Source organism: Pseudophryne corroboree, chromosome 2, assembly GCF_028390025.1.
Source record: "Pseudophryne corroboree isolate aPseCor3 chromosome 2, aPseCor3.hap2, whole genome shotgun sequence".
NCBI lineage: Eukaryota > Metazoa > Chordata > Amphibia > Anura > Myobatrachidae > Pseudophryne > Pseudophryne corroboree.
The window spans coordinates 51,099,506-51,118,395 of record NC_086445.1 but is presented as its reverse complement, the minus strand read 5'-3'; the positions used below and the strand labels follow the sequence as shown (position 1 = coordinate 51,118,395).

Here is an 18,890-nt window from a genome sequence, read left to right as displayed (position 1 = left end):
GGATCATTTCTGAAGGACCTGTGAAATTTGCACAGTAAGGTGTTAACTCTTTCTTCAAGCTGCTTGCTGCCGGCACCGTACATCACTCAGCTGAGCCGGGGTGTTAGAAGCTGCTCCTAAACCTTTGTCCGACTGTTTTCGGATATTTGCCGTCACCTGCGTTCTTCATTTGCGATTAGTCTGCAGCAAACAAACCTGTGTTATTGGCCAGGTGATCTCAGGATGGCTGTAATATAAAGGTCAGTGAAATCGCCTACTAGGTAAAGGGCGTCGGTCAAGAGAGAGGGCGTAGAACTCTTACCTGACGCTTTGTTCTGCTGGGAGAGAGTCGGATCATGAGTCCACAAATGCGGCATGACGGTAACTTGCTTCATCCTTAGGATAGGACGTCGCCATCTCTTTGTTATAGCGCTGGTCTGTTTACTTGTAGCGTCTCGCAAAGCTTCAGGTAACCACCATGCATGTTACTAAAAGCTTATCAGAAACCTTGGGGCAGATGTATTAAGCCTGGAGAAGTGATAAAGCGGTGATAAGTGCAAGGTGATAATGCACCAGCCAATCGACTCCAGTATGTAAATTGCCAGTTATGAGCTTGATTGGCTGGTGCGTTATCACCTTGCACATATCACTGCTTTATCATTTCTCCAGGCAAAATACATCTGCCCCAATGATGTTTGGTAGTATTAAAAATTCTCCAGACTGTTATTCGCACTGATACCCAGTAAATTGCTGCAGCGCCGGGAAGTATGGTTTTATTTTTGTGTTTGTCCACGCCTAAAATGACTGTGTATATATGATGGGATTGTCCTACAGTTGGGTTACTAGCCTTTTAGTACAGTTTTGCTTGCCCTGTTGCACCCAGCTGTATAGTGTCTGTAAGTGTACAATTTATTATTACATTAAAAAAAAGTATATATTTTTTATTTGATTTTTTTTTAATTACTGGTCAATTTTTTTTTTTTTTTTTTTTCGATACACTGGTCAACTCGTCTAATCCAAAAAGTGACCATCAATAATTAATTCTTCAAGAGAGGAACCGCTGGAGCGGATGAGTAAAAATTACCTATTTATTAGCTGAGCAATTATTCATTCTGGGCTTTCAATGCCACTGAAATCCCTAAACATTAGGTAGCCCGTAAAAGGCCGATCTCTCCCTAAGTGAGCGTTCATTAGCCTCTTCTGTTCCATGGACTCTATTCCAGGTGGACACATCGGACGCGTGCCGCTCATCCGTTATATCGTAGAAGGGTTGGGCATAATCGTTTTCCAAGCACTTCGTATCGGCAAGTTCTGGACTGCACGGCGGAGGCGCTTTATGCCGAAGTTCCGAGCACGTGGTCGTTGTCCATCTACTGTACTGCCATCAGCAAAGGTCTGCTGTCTCTCACTGATTGGTTATTGCTAGTAAAGCTGGACACACCTTAAGATTATCTTCCCAACCGTCCCACTAGTTGGCTGGCTGGAATGAAAATCTGGTAATGGATGGGAGCAAATGACAATGAACCATTTGCTCCCAAACGCCGGGAAAATGGCCACAAGCGGTCGTTCATACAAACTGGTTAAGTCAAGTTGGTTTATCCAATGTTAACGTCTATTTTTGTCCTTTTTCCTGCGTTTGGCAGTGCGCCCTGGAGTTTTTCTGGATTTAGTAGCTTTACTCATTTAAAGCTGGTGCATTTGGGCCCCACATGTGCGATACATTATGGGTGCCCGGTATCTTGCGCCAGGTGACACAAAAAGTTGTCATGTTTTGGTTGGGATACGGTCCTTAGGGCGACCTCACTTAGGTTGTCCGTATTAGGCCGACATGGGCATTAGGTCAACGTGGCAAAGGTCAACACGTGAAAAGGCAACACAAGTTTTTCTAATTTTTTTTTAAATTTTTTGAACTCTTTCATACTTTCCGATCCACGTGGACTACGATTGGGTATAGTAACCTGTGCCGAGCGCAGTGAGGCACCTTGCCCGAAGCATTTTGCTCGCCATGCGAGTGGACACGGTGTACTACTTGGGGTTCCTGGTCACTTGACGAAGAAAACGTCGCCAAAAAAAACTCATGTTGACTTTTTTCCATGGCGACCTGATGGTCATGTTGCCAATTTTTCCAGGTGTCAACCTAGTGCCTGTTGACCAATAGTGGTTGACCTAATGAGTGTCGACCTAAATGGGGTTGGCCCAATGATCCCTTTCCTTTTGGTTCGGATTCTGCTTTTGGTTCGGTATTGTATTTCCTCAAAATCAATAAAAATTGATAAACAATAATAACAAAATAAAAATCCAATTAAAAACAGCTAAAACCACATAACTTGGACCTGTGTATTTTACACCTCAGTGGGGTCGATTCAATTCGGCAACTTAAGAATAGCGCCGGGAATTAGCTCCCGACACTATTCAATTCAGCTCCAGTTAAGTCGGCGATGTCCCGTTCTCGCCGACTAAACAGGTTGAATTGTCGGGAGAACGGGCATTCTCCGACTTAACTTCCTGAGGCTGATTCCCGACAGAATCAGCCTCGCGCCGGCCGCGAGGCAGCACTTTTGTCGGGTTTCTTCTCTCATCCCCCGGGGATGAGAGAAGAATTCCCGACAATTGCGGGTCACTAGCAGCTGAATTGAATAGCTTCGGGAGCTAATTCCCGGCGCTATTTTTAAATTGCCGAATTGAATCGACCCCAGTGAGTGTGGTCACCACCCACCTTGGGCACCTGCTTCCCGCACATCCTGGTCACTCCCTACTGACCACCTAGCCTGGGCAGTGCCGTACTGTGACTGATGTATGATAACCATATTTATTCATGTCTTCATTGCCTATTATACACCTCTCTGCCTCACAGTAAACCATTTCCCATGCACACTACTATTCCACCCTCCTGCCACTTCACCTGCTAATTGCACACGTTATTGCATCACATTGTTTATTTATTATTGCTGCTGCTTCTGCAGTATGGCCTTACTCCAGTGCTGTAACTAGGCATTTTAGCGCTGTGTTCAAGAAACGGCATTGCCCCCCCCCCCCCATGCAAGATACGGGCAGTGCGCGCCGTGGCTTCATGGGGAAGGGGCGTGGTCACAAAGTAATACCAATTCATACTACAGTGCACAGTAGACTCCATTATTCAAATTACGCTGCACAGTAGCGCCACTACACCAGGTAGAGCCCCTTTTACACATTACGGCACACAGCGTCCCCTTTTTACACATTACAGCACACAGCGTCCCCTTTTTACACATTACAGCACACAGCGTCCCCTTTTTACACATTACGGCACACAGCGTCCCCCTTTTTACACATTACGGCACACAGCGTCCCCTTTTTACACATTGCGGCAGACAGAATAGATAGAAAAATAGAGAGAGATATATATACTTACCATCTCTCCCCGCTGGCAGTCGGCTCCTCGTGCTAGCAGATCCCTCGGTGCAGGCAGGGAGGAGGAGGGAGGGGGACTGGAACCGCAGCAGCGCTATGTAATTGGTAGAGGCGCCGCTGCAGCTGTCCCCTCTCCTTCCGTATTGGCTGCCCGCCGCCTCTGTGAATGCTGGGATGAAGGAACCGCATCCCAGCATTCACAGCAGCGCCGGCAGCTAATACGGAAGGAGAGGGGACTGCTGCAGCGTCGCCTCTACCAATTACATAGCACTGCTGCGGTTCCAGTCCCCCTGCCTCCGGCGCTGCTGCTCTCCTCACCAGCGCGGCGCACACAGCAGAGGCGGCATGTAATGAGTCAATTTGACTCATTACATGCCGCTGGCCGTTGCGCCCTCAGGGCAACTGCGCTGTGTGCCAGGTACACCTGGAACACACGTAGTTAAGGCCCTGCCTTACTCATATTGCAGTATGTTCATTTTGTTAATCTGTTCCCATATTCTTCTACCTGCAGTATGTTGACTGCTGTCCATGGGGGTAATTCTGAGTTGATCGCAGCAGGAATTTTGTTAGCAGTTGGCCAAAACCATGTGCAATGCAGGGGAGGCAGATGTAACATGTGCAGAGAGAGTTAGATTTGGGTGTGGTGTGATCAATCTGAAATCTAAATTGCAGTGTAAGCATAAAGCAGCCAGTATTTACCCTGCACAGAAATAAAATAACCCACCCAAATCTAACTCTCTCTGCACATGTTATATCTGCCCCACCTGCAGTGCACATGGTTTTGGCCAACTGCTAACAAAATTCCTGCTGCGATCAACTTGGAATTACCCCCCATATCTCTCTACTCTATCCCATCATGGTCCCTTCCCCTCTTTCCTACCATCCCTCCCTAGTACCTTTCTGGGTTCCTACACTTGTTCTGAAACTTTTTTTTCTTCTTCTGTTCCGTGATTTCCCCACTATGTATCACGCAGACTGCTCATCCTGCCCACTGTAGCCTATGAATTAGATGTAGTGGAAGTCTTGGAGAGAGATAAAGTATAGTACCAGCCAACCGGCTCCTACCTGCCATGCTACAGACTGTGTTTGAAAAAAATGACAGGAGCTGATTGGCTGGTACTTTATTTCTCTCCACTTTATCACCCTCCAAGACTTGGTACTTTGTAGTGCATCCCAGATGCCTGGCGAACCTGGTACTCTCATGGGCAGGATTTGGTTGGATCTGATGATTTTGTAAGGATTGTGTACCTGGCTCCAGTTCTCTGTAAGCCCTCCGTTACTGTACGTGTCCTCTTGTCCAGGAATTGCTTATCCCGCCCAGTGTGACCCATGTAGTGCACCCAAGATGGCTGACTCGTCTTTTTCTTTGGGAGTTTATTTTATTTTTTTATTGCCCCAGTGGGCAGGATATAGAGTCCTTGGACTTTCTGACCCCAGATGGTTGCTTCAATTTGATATTATGTTCATGTTGTTGGTTTTTTTTTTTATTATTATTATTATTATTTTTTTAAATATATTTTCTGCAAATCTAATCCTCTGCATTATGCTGTTGACTACTGCTGGAAAGCGATGAGAGTCCTTCTGATGACTACTGCTGGAAAGCGATGAGAGTCCTTCTGATGACTACTGCTGGAAAGCGATGAGAGTCCTTCTGATGACTACTGCTGGAAAGCGATGAGAGTCCTTCTGATGACTACTGCTGGAAAGCGATGAGAGTCCTTCTGATGACTACTGCTGGAAAGCGATGAGAGTCCTTCTGATGACTACTGCTGGAAAGCGATGAGAGTCCTTCTGATGACTACTGCTGGAAAGCGATGAGAGTCCTTCTGATGACTACTGCTGGAAAGCGATGAGTCCCCCCCCCCCCCCCCCCCCTCCAATACCTCCTCTGACATTAGCACGGCAGCAGTCGCTGAGCCTGTAGGTTTTCAGTTTCACGACAACTCTGCTAAGTGACTAAAGGCCCATATAGACGGCCTGATGTGGGAGAGATGTGTGCTGAGCGTGCGGGGGGAGACGGGGGGGCTGCTCATTTCACCCAGCGGATGAAGTGAGCGACCTGCTAGATTGGCCTGCATGCAGGTCAATCTAGCAGCAGCGATAGCGATGCGCTGGGCTGCGCATCGCTGTCGCTGTAGGGGGTACACACGGAGCGATGATGCTTAAATTCTAAGCAATCTTGTCAGATTGCTTAGAATATCGCTCAGTGAGTACCCCCCTTTATGTGCGGCGTCTTGTGATACGGTTAGCTTGATGGTTTTGCAGTGTGTGTCGTACATCAATGTACCCAAAGTTTTTACCAAATAAAATGCGAGGCCGTATTTACTACCCCTCCTGAATGAAGGAAAGCCATCAGAAAATATTGTATTTTTATTATTAATTAATCTGTTTTTAGCATGATAAAAGAAGAATATGTATTAAAGGTACATATTATGCAGTACATAGCTAGATCTGTCACACTGAGCTTAACGAGATTTTAGCCGGCACACTGCTAGTAGACGGCCGCCAGCCCCTGGTGATTCCCACATCCAATGCGCTTATTTGGGGGTGACCTAAGGAGCCAGGGCGGAGTGACAGCCAATGGCATTGCTGAACTTCGGAATCGCTTTGTCTGCACAGCTGCCGTTTCCTTCTCTCCGTTAACCTGGTCCATGAGACACAGGCCGAACTTTTATTATCAGATAAAATGATTTCATATGGTCACCTGTTGTATGGAGGCAAAGGCCAGCAAAATATATGTATAAATGATAGGGAATCGCGCAGCCTGTCGCTAACAGGGCGGCTAGGGAGAGCACCCCTGACACTGGCTGTTTGTTTCCTTGTAATATATTGCTGTACTCCTCCCCAGTTCTCAAAGCTGTCACCTAGCATGTGTTTTTATTTTCTCTATCCTGTATATTTTCTGTGGTCATGTGAGCAATCAGTTTTTATTTTATTTTTATTTACTTTGTAATTTTTGGCATTGTTTCTGCACACCAGCATTGTAATTCTGTTTTGCTCCTTCCACTATATAACTGTCAGTGTGTGGCTTCCTGCTGCCGCCATTCCCCTCCTCACATGTCACATGCAGCCCTGTCCTCACTGACACATCACTTATCTCCTGATATACTCTGTGCTGCTGGAGACCCTGCTCCATACACTATATAACTCTCAGTCTGTGACTTCCTGCTGCCTCCATTCCCCTCCTCACATCATGTCACTGCCCCTGTCACATGCAGTCCTGCCCTCACTGACACATCACTCATCTCCTGATATACTCTGTGCTGCTGGAGACCCTGCTCCTCCCACTATATAACTCTCAGTCTGTGACTGCCTGCTGCCTCCATTCCCTCCTCACATCATGTCACTGCCCCTGTCACACGCAGCCCTGTCCTCACTGACTCCTCACTCATCTCCTGATATACTCCGTGCTGCTGGAGACCCTGCTCCTTCCACTATATAACTCTCAGTCTGTGGCTTCCTGCTGCCTCCATTCCCCTCCTCACATCATGTCACTGCCACTGCCACATGCAGTTTTGCTCTAACGTAACAAGTGCACAGGTCACTGTCTTCCACATGATCAGCTCATCCATCTAAACTAATCTACACTGCTACAAACATGCAGATGATCTGATTGGCTACAGGTCTCTTTATCCCCATCCACTTAGTAACTGCAGCCATACGACCAAACAGGAATTTACTACTGCGTGTGATAATGTGCTTATCCCCTAACAGAACACATGATGATAATCCAGAGAACTGTGCCCTCCAATTATCCCGTACTGCAGGCATAGCTACCCGCAAACCCACAGGACGAGCAAGCAGCAGATTCTTCTTCCTGCTCCTTTCTGGTAGGGATAGCTCACACACACGGTTTGTGTTCTGTTGAGCGTCTCTGCTGCTTCTTGCCGTGTTCCACGTGTTATCTGTACACCCACTCTCACATCTGACTGCAGGAAGAGCGCCAGTTCTGCATGTTCTTGTGGTAGTGAGACGATCGATGCCGGAGCCCGAATTGTTCGATAGGAACATTATTGCAAAATGTGACTGATTTGGAAATGTGAGATCTATCTATCTATCTATCTATCTATCTATCTATCTATCTATCTATCTATCTATCTATCTATCTATCTATCTATCTATCCTTCATTCTTAAATCTGGAAGACTCAGCCAGGTCTTCCTGCACTCGTAGGGCTGATTCTGAGCAGTGCCACCATTCACGTAAATGGTCGATGTTCATCAACTGTGTGTAAGTCACTAAGGAGTTGCACGGGACTGATTGAGGCGCACCGTATCGGAAATGTATTGGGTGGTTACCGGGAAGTGGCTATTCCTATGCACGGATATGCACCATCTGATGGTCGTATTTTGGCCCTCATTCCAAGTTGCTCGCTAGCTACTTTTTGCAGCCGTGCAAACGCATAGTCGCCGCCCACGGGGGAGTGTATTTTTGCTTTGCAAGTGTGCGATCGCATGTGCAGCCAGGCAGTACAAAAACATTTTGTGCAAAACAAGACCAGCCCTGTAGTTACTTATCCTGTGCGATGATCCCAGCGACGGAGGTCCCGGATTTGACGTCAGACACCCGCCCTGCAAACGCCTGGACACACCTGTGTTTTCCCAACCACTCCCAGAAAACGGTCAGTTGACACCCATAAACGCCCACTTCCTGTCAATCTCCTTGCGATCGGCTGTGCGAATGGATTCGTCGCTAGAAGCATTGCACCCGTACGACACGCGTGCGCATTGCGGCGCATATGCATGCGCGGTTTAGCTGTTTGTTTTTTTGTTTTTTTACCGGATTGCTGCGCTGTGAAAATCGTCAGCGAGCGATCAAATCGGAATGAGGGCCTTTGTCACATCACTAGATGCGAGCTCAGGACTCCTAATGAATGACATCAGAAACCATATTCTGATGGAGAATCTGCACATAGCAACGTGCAGGTGCATATTCCGATGGTGGCGACTAAAGACACGTCAAGCGGGATTGTAGCATCTTAAGCCGCACAAAGTGGACATTCCAGTCCTTGCATATTCAGAGTCACGGATCTGCACCAGGGAAGGGCTTATACAAGTATTTATCTGAAATATTTCAATAATGCAGTTTAATGATTAGGAATAATACCGTTCTACAGAGTTCACAAATATGATACAAATACTGATATATCTTCGATGCCGTGAACCTCTGATGTGGTAGGTTCCCCCTGAGCGTTCCAGGGCTCCATTCCTCTCTCCTGGTGTATGTGCTCCGCCCCTGTGAACGGGTTTACGTACATGTGCGGTTCATGGAACCGGGGCTTTGGGTTTACGGGACACAGAGTAGCAGGATGTAGTGCAGCAATTGCCCCGCAGGCATTGCAGAGTTTTTGCCAACTTGCTGGATTGTGTAATGTGGTCCATCAGGGCCACGATTCCCTGGTGCCAAATATCAAGCAACATCAATCAGCGGACATCGAAGACTGGTAATCCGTCTGGCAATCGGGGAAATTCAGCATGTTAAAAAATCGCAGACTCTCCAATCTCTATAATTTTTGGGTCAGAATTGGGGATTTCCATCTTGGACTTCCCCGGTGTCATCAGAACGCGGAATTTGGCCAGTCCATTGTAGATGTACGGGTCCCATAACTCCAAAGCAAAATAACTTTGTATCATATCGTCGTCCGGGTAACCCCCGAAACAGATGTCTGAGTTACAATTGGATGTCCTGTGACTTGTAGAAGACTGAAACCAAACGTGTCAGGAATGAGTAAAATGTAGTCTTGGTCTGTGACATTCCAAATTTCGGCTATCAAGGGGGGTTCTCCGTGGGAAATAGAGACTTAGATGATGCAATGGGTATCACCATGAGCCTGGGGCAAACCAGTAAAACATAGTATCACAATGAACGAAAACCTTGTCCCAAAGAGCTTACATTCTAATAGAGCTGAAAATAACTGATTGCTGTGTTACCTCTGCCCTGCAAATATAGTCTAGCTCCTACTAACTTGTCCGCCATTTACCACTTTCATACTCAGTCTTGTGGTGTTATTACTGTATCCCCAATCGCAGAGCGCTGTGTAGTAAGCCGGCCAGATATAAGAAATTGTTTAGGATGATGACTGTATAAAGCGAACACCGGACATTAAATGGAATCCTGTCGTTCCTATGTAACACGTTTTATCCTCAAGGGTGCATGGAATAAAATCTAGTGCCGGATAAGTGTGTGCAAACCGGGGCACACACTCCTATCTGTGGTACGATATTAGTGTTCATTCTAGCACCCTGCACCTTTCAAAATCCATGCAGTTCTCCTTTCCTGCCTGGGGTGTCGCTCTCTGCTCTGGTGCTTCTCCGAACACTCTGGTCTGTATCTCGGCACTGAAATACAGACCAGAGTGTGCTGAGAAGCACCAGAGCAGAGAGTGACACCCCAGGCAGGAAAGAGGAACTGCACATGTTTTGAAAGGTGCAGGGTGCTAGAATGAACACTAGATATACTGTATATATAAGTGACTGCTTGTTAATGTCCTATAATAGCAGATTATAGAGCGGACGTTTCTCAATGGCACATAGATATCAGAGGTCTGTATGATGCATAAGTGAGGCGCAGTGGGCGTGGCCGAGACTGAAATACTGCGGCCTTATAGCAGGTGGTCTGTCCACGTACCTCTACTTCTTCCAGATGGGTCTGTTTTTCTAGGGGTACTGTGGCTTATTATGCCCCTGCTATAAATGTGCCAGTGTTGTTTATTAAGGGCATCTGTACATAGAGGCCTTGAGGCTTTTATCTGCCGAGCCCTGACATAGAAATATTTTCAGCTGTGAATCAGAAGCTGACGCCGCTCTCCCTGATGCGGGATGTAAAACACCTTTTCTAATGACTTGCATGGCACGGAGCTAGACGGCTGATATATTTAGCACGGCGGCTTGAAAAGAAAACAACCTAGTTTTATTTCTGCATATTATTTAACCCTTATGTAAAACGGAATGTGCATTATGGTTCAATGTCCCAGGCCTGGATTTGTGGATGTCAACTTTTTTTTGTTCTACTTTCTAGTTAACTTATGAGTAATTCTTATGTTGGCTGTATATACAGATGGAGCCCTGCTTATCTATCCCTTTAATAGGATTAAATGAGCCAGTGCTGTAATGACTTAATCCCCTGCTGTATTGTTCTCTCTGTATTGTATTGCAGCTGAGAACAACAGATGAAAGGCTTATGCTAATAACCCTTGGTGCACCAGAGAAGCCTAGATGAGCGAAGCTCCATCTGTATGTTTTTTTTTTACGTATCCATTTTTATTCATTGGTGCTTCAAACTATTGTGTACTAAAGTGTGAAGTAAAGTCGCCTAGGGGACGGGCCTGAAGTAAACTGCTCCCACAGAGTCCTTGAGGCAGCCATCTTGTGAGCTTATTCAGCCTCTGCATTCAGCAGGAACTGACTTGCGTCACTGAGGTGTGAAGTAATCTTGTTAAATACAGGTTATTCTAGGCCTTTGACATGGAAATCTAAAGTCAGGGAGCCATTCGCAGCGTGGATAGTTTATAGGTGCGGAGGTTTGGGTAAAGGGCAGTAAAATATGGTCAAATATTAACAGTGTGTGACTGGCCACCATATTCTCATTACAGTCATATGTTGTAAAATTAGTCCTGGCTGGGAATAGATTCGGTATTGTCTGGTGCTGAAAGGGTTAAGAATTACCTCTGCACATTAATGGATGGAAAATGTGGTAGAAAAATAAAATATCTAGATTTTAGTAACTAATCCCCCACCCCACCCCTGGTTGTCTCTCTCACACAAGAATGGGCCCCGGTGAACTTTGCCTATGTGAGAGCCTCTCTTTAAGTGGTAATTGTCGACATGTCTAAACTGCCGTCTCTGCTTGCGCTGATTCTTGCGAATTCATGCGCAAGGACGGGCTGACAGAAAATGTCCTATCAGACGGTCTGCTATGCCTCCGTGGAAGGAGGAAGCCTCCTGTGATTCCTTGATATGGAACTACCTCTCTGTGGTGGGTATGTGAACATGGCCTGAATAACAATAATACATGTTAGGTTTAGGCTGCAGTTAGGGGTAGGGTTCCAGCTCTTTATAAAAGCAGTGTTGACATTCCTACCATGTTGACATTTCATACAGCACACCTCCATAATGAACAGTCCCGTCCTAACCTGTAAATGCAGAGGTAATGAAGGAACTGTTTCTGCTGTTCTGTTTGTACTCCTACCTCTAGCTATTCATTTCCTGCTCTGCAGAGATAGCTGGGCTAAATGATTGTTTAATGATTTGTTCCAGCTCATTTCAAGTTAATGATGTACTAACTGCTTACTTTCAGATACGGCTTATAGCGGACTCTTTGCTCCATACCCAATCTAAACCCTAATGTGCACAGTAACATTAAGCAGGAGCAGCCTAAATGGGTCATTTTATCTTTGTCTTGTGTTCTAAAGGGAAACGTGGGTCTAGGTTTCTGGGATCAGTTGTATTAGAAACTTGTCATTTGCTCAGCACGGATTCTGTGTTTCCCGTATCAGCCAGAAGGGTTACTAGAACAGAAGGTCCTAGCGCTTCTCCATGTAAAGCCACAGCAGGGCTGTAGGTGTTAGTGTTTGTTTCCACTTTCTAAAATTAATTCTAGAGCAGAGATAAACAACCTCCACATCAGACGGCGTATGCACCCTCGCGCTCTTACAAGGGCTGCTCATCGCTCTTAATCAAAGGGGATGTGTTCTAACAGTACATTTACCCAAAGAGAGAGACTCCACAAGCCACCAGAATAGACCTCACCTAGCACTCCAAGCTGGCAATCCCCCCCCCCCCCCCCAAAGCTCCCTTGTTGCTCTTGAGAAACGTATTTACCGCAAAATGTCCTTTAGATCTGCTACTTTTTCCCTGAACACCCTTGGTCTCTTCACTCTCACCGTCAGCAAGGGCTTGGACCTCTGTCGGCAATTGATGGGACGTTAAGCAGAAGGTAAGGGCACAAAGGAAAAGTGGCAACAAGTCCTAAAACAGGAAGGAGATGCGGCAGCAGGTGAAGGCTCTGTGGGCCGCACGTGACCCTCCGGCCGCCTCTCGCCCGTCACTGCTTTACAACTACTCCATAATACTTTGGGTCAGGGCAGATGCTGTTATGTATGGAAATCATTGACTTAAAGAAATCAATGAATGTGTTTCTCAACAAGCCGTGGGTTCCACCTTACTTAGAGTTGTTCAGGAGACTTGTGATACCTTATATTGCATGGACACCCCTTAGAGGGCGGGTGGCAGGGGTAACACAAAACTTTTTGGGGAAGGGGGACCCTTAATTCTTGTCCAAAGTCTCAGTAACTTGGGACGACTCTACTGCATGTGAGCAAATGTACCAATCTGAGAATACTGGCGCGAACACAACTGGTGATAGAACCCGACCCTGCAGGGGAAAATGTTCCACCTGTTATACACTTATAACTGTTTCTGCAGCAGGATACATTGGGGTCAATTCAATTTGCTGACCATTGAATAGCGCCGGGAATTAACTCCCGGCACTATTCAATACAGTGCCTTATGACACTTAATTGTCGGGAATTCCTCTCCCACCCCTGGGGGGTGAGAACAAAAATCCAACGAAAGTGCTGGCGCGCAGCCGGCGTGAGGCTGATTCTGTCAGGAATCAGCATTGCGCCGGGCAGTTAAGTCGGAGAATGCCTGTTCTCCTGACAAATCAACCTGTTAAGTCCGGGAGAACGGGCATCGCCGACTTAACATGAGCAGAATTGAATAGCGACACGAGTAAATTCCCGGCGCTATTCAACTGTCAGCAAATTGAATAAACCCCATTGGTTTCCACGGGAAAAACATTTTGGGTGTAGAGTGGATCTTGATCCAGAGGCACCTACAGGCTAAAGCTTTAGGCTGTCCCAGGATGCATAGGGGCTCAGTTTTCGAGTTGGTGCCTGCAGCAGCAGGTCCCCGAACAGGAGGGCTGCACTGGGCAGCCCTGAAAAAGCTTTTCTAAAAAGATTTCTTCTCCGGCCTGTCAGCACTGTATGTCAGGGTGACACTTCAGCGCTGCAGCTCCATCACCTCCCAAGCGGCTTCGCATACTCCCGCGGCTCTGTTCCCGGGTGCTTGCGGCAGAGACACTCCAGCTTAGGCACACAGTCGCAGACCGCTCTCCTGGATCACGTGGCTGCTACGGGGAGGAGGTAAGAGGGTTCACCAGGTTTTGGGTACCTTTTGGCACTTTGACCAGCCCCCGTCTCCTGTTCCCATGCGAATTACATTTCCTTTTTCTAAGCAATTTTTTGAGAATGCTGGAAATGTGAAACCTTTGCTCAGTCTGACCGCTCACACAGATGACGTAACGGGAGAGATCCCGTTGTTTGCTCCGTGTCACTGCACCTATCGACCAAGGCCTCGCGCAGGTTGACGGCGGTCCTCTACTAGCTGCGTTTAGCAACGTTCCCAGTAATCCAATATATGATTGGAATTATCTGATGTCACTGCCGCTATGGGGCCTCATGCTTGGCTATTGGGACAGCGGTGGATTTTGCTGCATGGGTGGGCTGCGGCGACGCTTTAATCCAACATGAATGACCTCTTACATGACTACGTCCCGCTGCTTTCTGTACTGCGAAGATACAGACGGTGGCTTCATCTACTAGAGTCTCCCTCTGCGTCAAACGAGCGAACACCAATGACAAATTGTGGACTTATCCGTGTGTAACTAAGGTTCTGCCGGGAATATATGAAAGGCATGTGTGACATTCCTCCTGGTTAGTGATTAGCAGGGTAACGAATAGTCTGCTGCTGAAACGTTCCTATTATGCAGTGCCAAGAGGTCGTCCTGCCTGTCTGTCTATCATTTTTCCAGGATCGGCGCAGGACGTATACAGGTGTAATCCTGCTACAAAAGTTGTACAGAACCTGGAGACGGTCAGAACCCTGTGTGCACACCAATAATAAATTACAGTCCTATATGAATACGTGTTCTCCATAAATCCTGGGAGCAGTAGCTGTGATTCCTCCATAGGAAATGTAAAACAAGACGTAGACTTGCGGCCTGGCCTGTCTGCCTTTGAGACTCAGTGCGGACAGCTGAGGCTCCCTCCCTCCGGGACTGCAAAGCAGGTGATCTCTCTCTGCCGCCTGGTCACCTTTTTAGATGCAAATTGGAGTCTTGTGTGTGTACATCTGCCATCTGGTGTCCCAGGGGGCTGGTGCACAAGAACAGGCCGGCAGGTGAGGGGGGGTCCCCGGGGTCTCTTCAATAAGGGCATTTTGCACTAAATATTTTATAAGCTACAGATCGCCCAGAGCTGCATTTATTAAGTCGGTTACTTGACTGTTATGATTTAAGACTGCCCCGGAGATGTCGCCTTCAGATGTTCTCTGATCTTGTGCTGTTGCAAAGGAGATGTCAGTCGCCTTTAAATGAGCAACTGGTGATCGGCAAACCTCACTAGTATATTCTTGTGATGCCGGCTCAGCTCAGGGAGACGGGGCTGGCTGATAATTCATTGACGGCCTGTATTACTGCCTGACGCCTTCATTTATCCCAATATACAGTGAGTGTAGTCCCTGACGGCTGTCAGACTAGAATGTGACACCCCGTCTATGAACCACTAAATCCCACGAGGGTAAAAGGTCCTTTCATGTACAGTAGGATCATATAAGAAGGGGGGTACCATTAATTCCTGCAGAAACGTATGTTTGGTACAAAAAGATGATTGTTCATTTATATTCCTGATTCCTCTGTGAGAAACTGGTGTCCTGGTTGTCTGATGTTCGGGGGGACTGGAGAGCATGCGGAAAGTTTGGTGATGCCTCTGGTTCGGGACATTCTTAAGAGTTTTCTAGAATCTGGATTTGCCCGGGTCACTGTGTTTGCTGACCGTGCCTCTATGGGTGTGTGTTGGGCAGACTATTGGGCTGCTGGCCCGGCCTGTATGTACGTAGTGGGTGAATATGGGCCCTTGCTCAGTGTGGCACCCCCAGATGTTCGGTGACTGCATTATTCACGGTCTGGAATGATGCTAGGAGACAGCCAGGAACACACAGCATGCGGATACGTATAAGTGTATAAAAGATCCGGCAGGACATGAGTGTTAGCTCTGAGGTCTAGTTATTACTGCTGTAACGTGATGTAACAAAGTGATCTTTGCTGTTCGAAACGTTTCCTTATTTACTGGCAATAAGATGGCCTAGCGCCAGGGCTGTCTTAACAGCATTGAAGGCCCTGAGCAAAGCAATGCACTGGGGCCCCTACACACCCATTTATTGGAACACCCATACTGCAGTTCTGCACCGTCTCTCCACATGCTTACATACAGTGAATGGTTGTCAGCACTCTGATTGGTGGATAGCTCCAACCAACCACTAATCGGCAAGCTGACAGCCTATCGCTGTCTAGCTGGAGGCAGGTAGAGAATGTGGCACTCTGATTGGTGGATGGCTGAAGCTATCCACCAATCGGCAAGCTATAGCAAGTATACTTAATAGGGAGGTGCTTCTCTAGCAGAGCAGGCAGAAGGCGACTGACAGCTTGTAAGACTTGCTCTGCTGAAATGCACATTGGGGATTGGTTGGTTCATGCATTGCCGGTGATACTTCAGCGCTTTGACCTGCATTCGATTCAGTTAGGACACTGACCTAAAGATGTGGTAGGAGCTTCTGCTTGTTGTTTTATTGCACTGATAAGGAGGAAACTATTACAGATCTTTCAGCTACTTTAGTGGCTTTTAAATACAAAAGTTGTTTCTTCTTGGTTCTGAAGGCCAGCACTCAAACGTGCAGCCGATGGTTCGTCCGCTCGGTCCGATTATTGCAGTGTTCACACCACCCAGGGCTGATTGGCTCATGCGAATGTCAACAAAGGGCTTTAGGATTGAAGAGCTTTAGGACATTGAGAGCTCAACGGGGCCTGGGTACTGTCAGTTGGGTGTGGTCAAATCTGGGAGGTGTGGCCTTGCCCATTTCAATCTTCAAAAAAAAAAAACTTTGAAAGGGGTAGTCAAAAGTGGGAAGTAAAAATTAGCTAAAGCACAAAAAAGATCATAATCCAGACCATTCGTGTTTTTCTTTTTGCCATTGAAACCTACGTGGAATTTCTGTGAATTAAAAAAAAAAAAAAAAAATATTGTAAATATTTAAAAATCTTTAGATCTAGAAACAAAACAGTTGAACCTATAAATTATGTGTGTGACAGTGGGAGCAGTTTTGTTTAATTTATTCATTGCAAGAATTTATTATTATTTGTCCTAACAACTGAATGTCATATTGCTGTCGCTGTAATAATAATAATAATAATTTTTATTTATATAGCGCTCTTTCTCCAATAGGACTCAAGGCGCTAAATGCAGTAGCCCTTTTATATCCTGATTGGAATGTTTAATCGTACTTTAATATTTTACTACATGTGAACACAGAGTTGGGTGTGGATTGAAGGATAGACACAGTCAGTTGGTCGACGCCATATTGTCAACGGGCAAAAGGACGACAGGCTGAAAATGGCGTTCGTTAAATGGTCAAGAAAACCGAATATTCCAATTGTAAAGCGCAATGGAATTTGCTGCGCTATATAAGAAACTGTTAATAAATAAATAAATAAATAAATAAATAATATGGACTTATGTCAACAGGTTCAAAAAGTCAACATGGAAATGGTCGACACTTTTTAAAATTTTTTTATTCAAGTGCCTAACCCCAGGTGTCGACCTTTTTATGTGTTGATCATTTGCATGATGACCTTTTGAACCTGTCAACGTCAAGTCAATGTCGACAATTTCAGTCAGTCTTTTGACCCTGTCAGCCATCTGGTGTTGACTGTGTACTGTTTAGCTACCGTCCGGATACCATTTATATGTGATAATAATTAACCTTATCCTGCAGTCCTAATGATGGATCTTTTTATTTTTTTATTTTTTACTATTATTTTAAAAAGCATTGGTTTCTCCTCTCTGAATAGGAACAAAAATCCTAAACTTGAATTGTTTTTCCTCTGTTTGTATGATGCACTACTTGATGTTTCTAACTGAGACCCTTCTCCTCTGCCGCAGAAGCAGAGCTGGGACCGCTGAAGATGTCGGACAATGCTCTGGACATCGACGACCGGCCCCCAGCTCCGCCCCTGAGGAACACCAGCACCTTAATTGGGGCTAATGCCAAGGACAGCAACACATTAAACCACGGCTCAAAACCGCTGCCTCCGAACCCGGAGAAGAAAAAGAAAGCCGACAAGTCCATGCGGTTTAAAATCCCCGGCACTGGAGAAAAAAGTACAACTTGTTCCTTCCTCATGTTTTTCGTTTTGTTTATTTATCACCGGTTACTTATATATCGCACACATATGCCATAGCGCTTTACAGAGAGTATTTCAGTCACTCACATCGGTCCCTGCCTCAGTGGAGCTTACACTCTATATTCCCTGTCACATGGACACATACACACTAGGGTCCATTTATTGTCAGAAGCCAGTATGTTTTTGGAGCGTGGGAAGAAACCCACGCAGACACGTGGCCTTGGTGGGATTTGAACCCAGGTCCTCAGAGGTTTGTGTTTTAAAGACATAAAAAAAAATATAAGCATCAAAATATGGTTTCATTTAAATGGGATTTTCACCACCTTCTGAACCCCACATTACATGGATGTCGCCCTCTACACTATGACAGGTAAGTAGGGCTGGGATCGTCACTGCTACCTCCATTGAGAACCCATGGGTCCCTGGATACCAGGAGATCCTGTTTTTGAATAGTGTTCTGTCCCCATCTCCTGCTCATTCTTAATGTCCCAGTATTCAGGTGGGCTGGGATAGAACAACCTGTGGCCAATCAGATCATCAGAATTAGTTGGTTAGTTATAGTGTGTGTTTATGTGTGTGTGTGTGAATATATATATTATTATTTTTTTAATATATATATATATATATATATATATATATATATGTGTATATATATATATAATGCTGGGAACTCCGTAAGGACCATGGGGAACAGCGGCTCCGCAGGAGACTGGGCACAAAAGAAAAGCTTTAGGACTACCTGGTGTGCACTGGCTCCTCCCCCCACGACCCCCCTCCAAGCCTCAGTTAGATTTTTGTGCCCGACCGAGCTGGGTGCAATCTAGGGGGCTCTCCTGAGCTTCTTAGGAAAAGTTAGTTTTAGGTTTTTTATTTTCAGTGAGACCTGCTGGCAACAGGCTCACTGCATTGAGGGACTAAGGGGAGAAGAAGCGAACCTGCCTGCTTGCAGCCAGCTTGGGCTTCTTAGGCTACTGGACACCATTAGCTCCAGAGGGACCGAACACAGGCCCAGCCTCGGAGTCCGGTCCCAGAGCCGCGCCGCCGGCCCCCTTACAGAGCCAGAAGCAAGAAGAAGTCCGGAAAATTGGCGGCAGAAGACATCAGTCTTCACCAAGGTAGCGCACAGCACTGCAGCTGTGCGCCATTGCTCCTCATGCACACCACACGCTCCGGTCACTGATGGGTGCAGGGCGCTGGGGGGGGGGGGGGGGGCGCCCTGAGCAGCAATATGAACACCTTGGCTGGCTAAAATACATCACATATAACCCCCAGGGCTATATG

At 46.4% G+C, this 18,890-nt stretch overlaps 1 protein-coding gene across 2 annotated transcripts in view; it reads left to right on the top strand.

The window, feature by feature from the left end:
• The window catches only part of PAK1 (p21 (RAC1) activated kinase 1), a 102,580-nt gene that overhangs the window by 2,742 nt on the left and 80,948 nt on the right, over positions 1–18,890 (top strand). Inside the window, exon 2 of one of the 2 annotated variants that reach the window (XM_063951281.1) lies at positions 17,368–17,586. The exons of the other annotated variant lie outside the window; for it this stretch is intronic. Within the exon in view, the coding sequence (XP_063807351.1) occupies positions 17,391–17,586 (196 nt within the window). The 5' untranslated portion in view covers positions 17,368–17,390. The remainder of the gene's footprint in view (positions 1–17,367; positions 17,587–18,890) is intronic. 2 annotated transcript variants of the gene reach the window in all.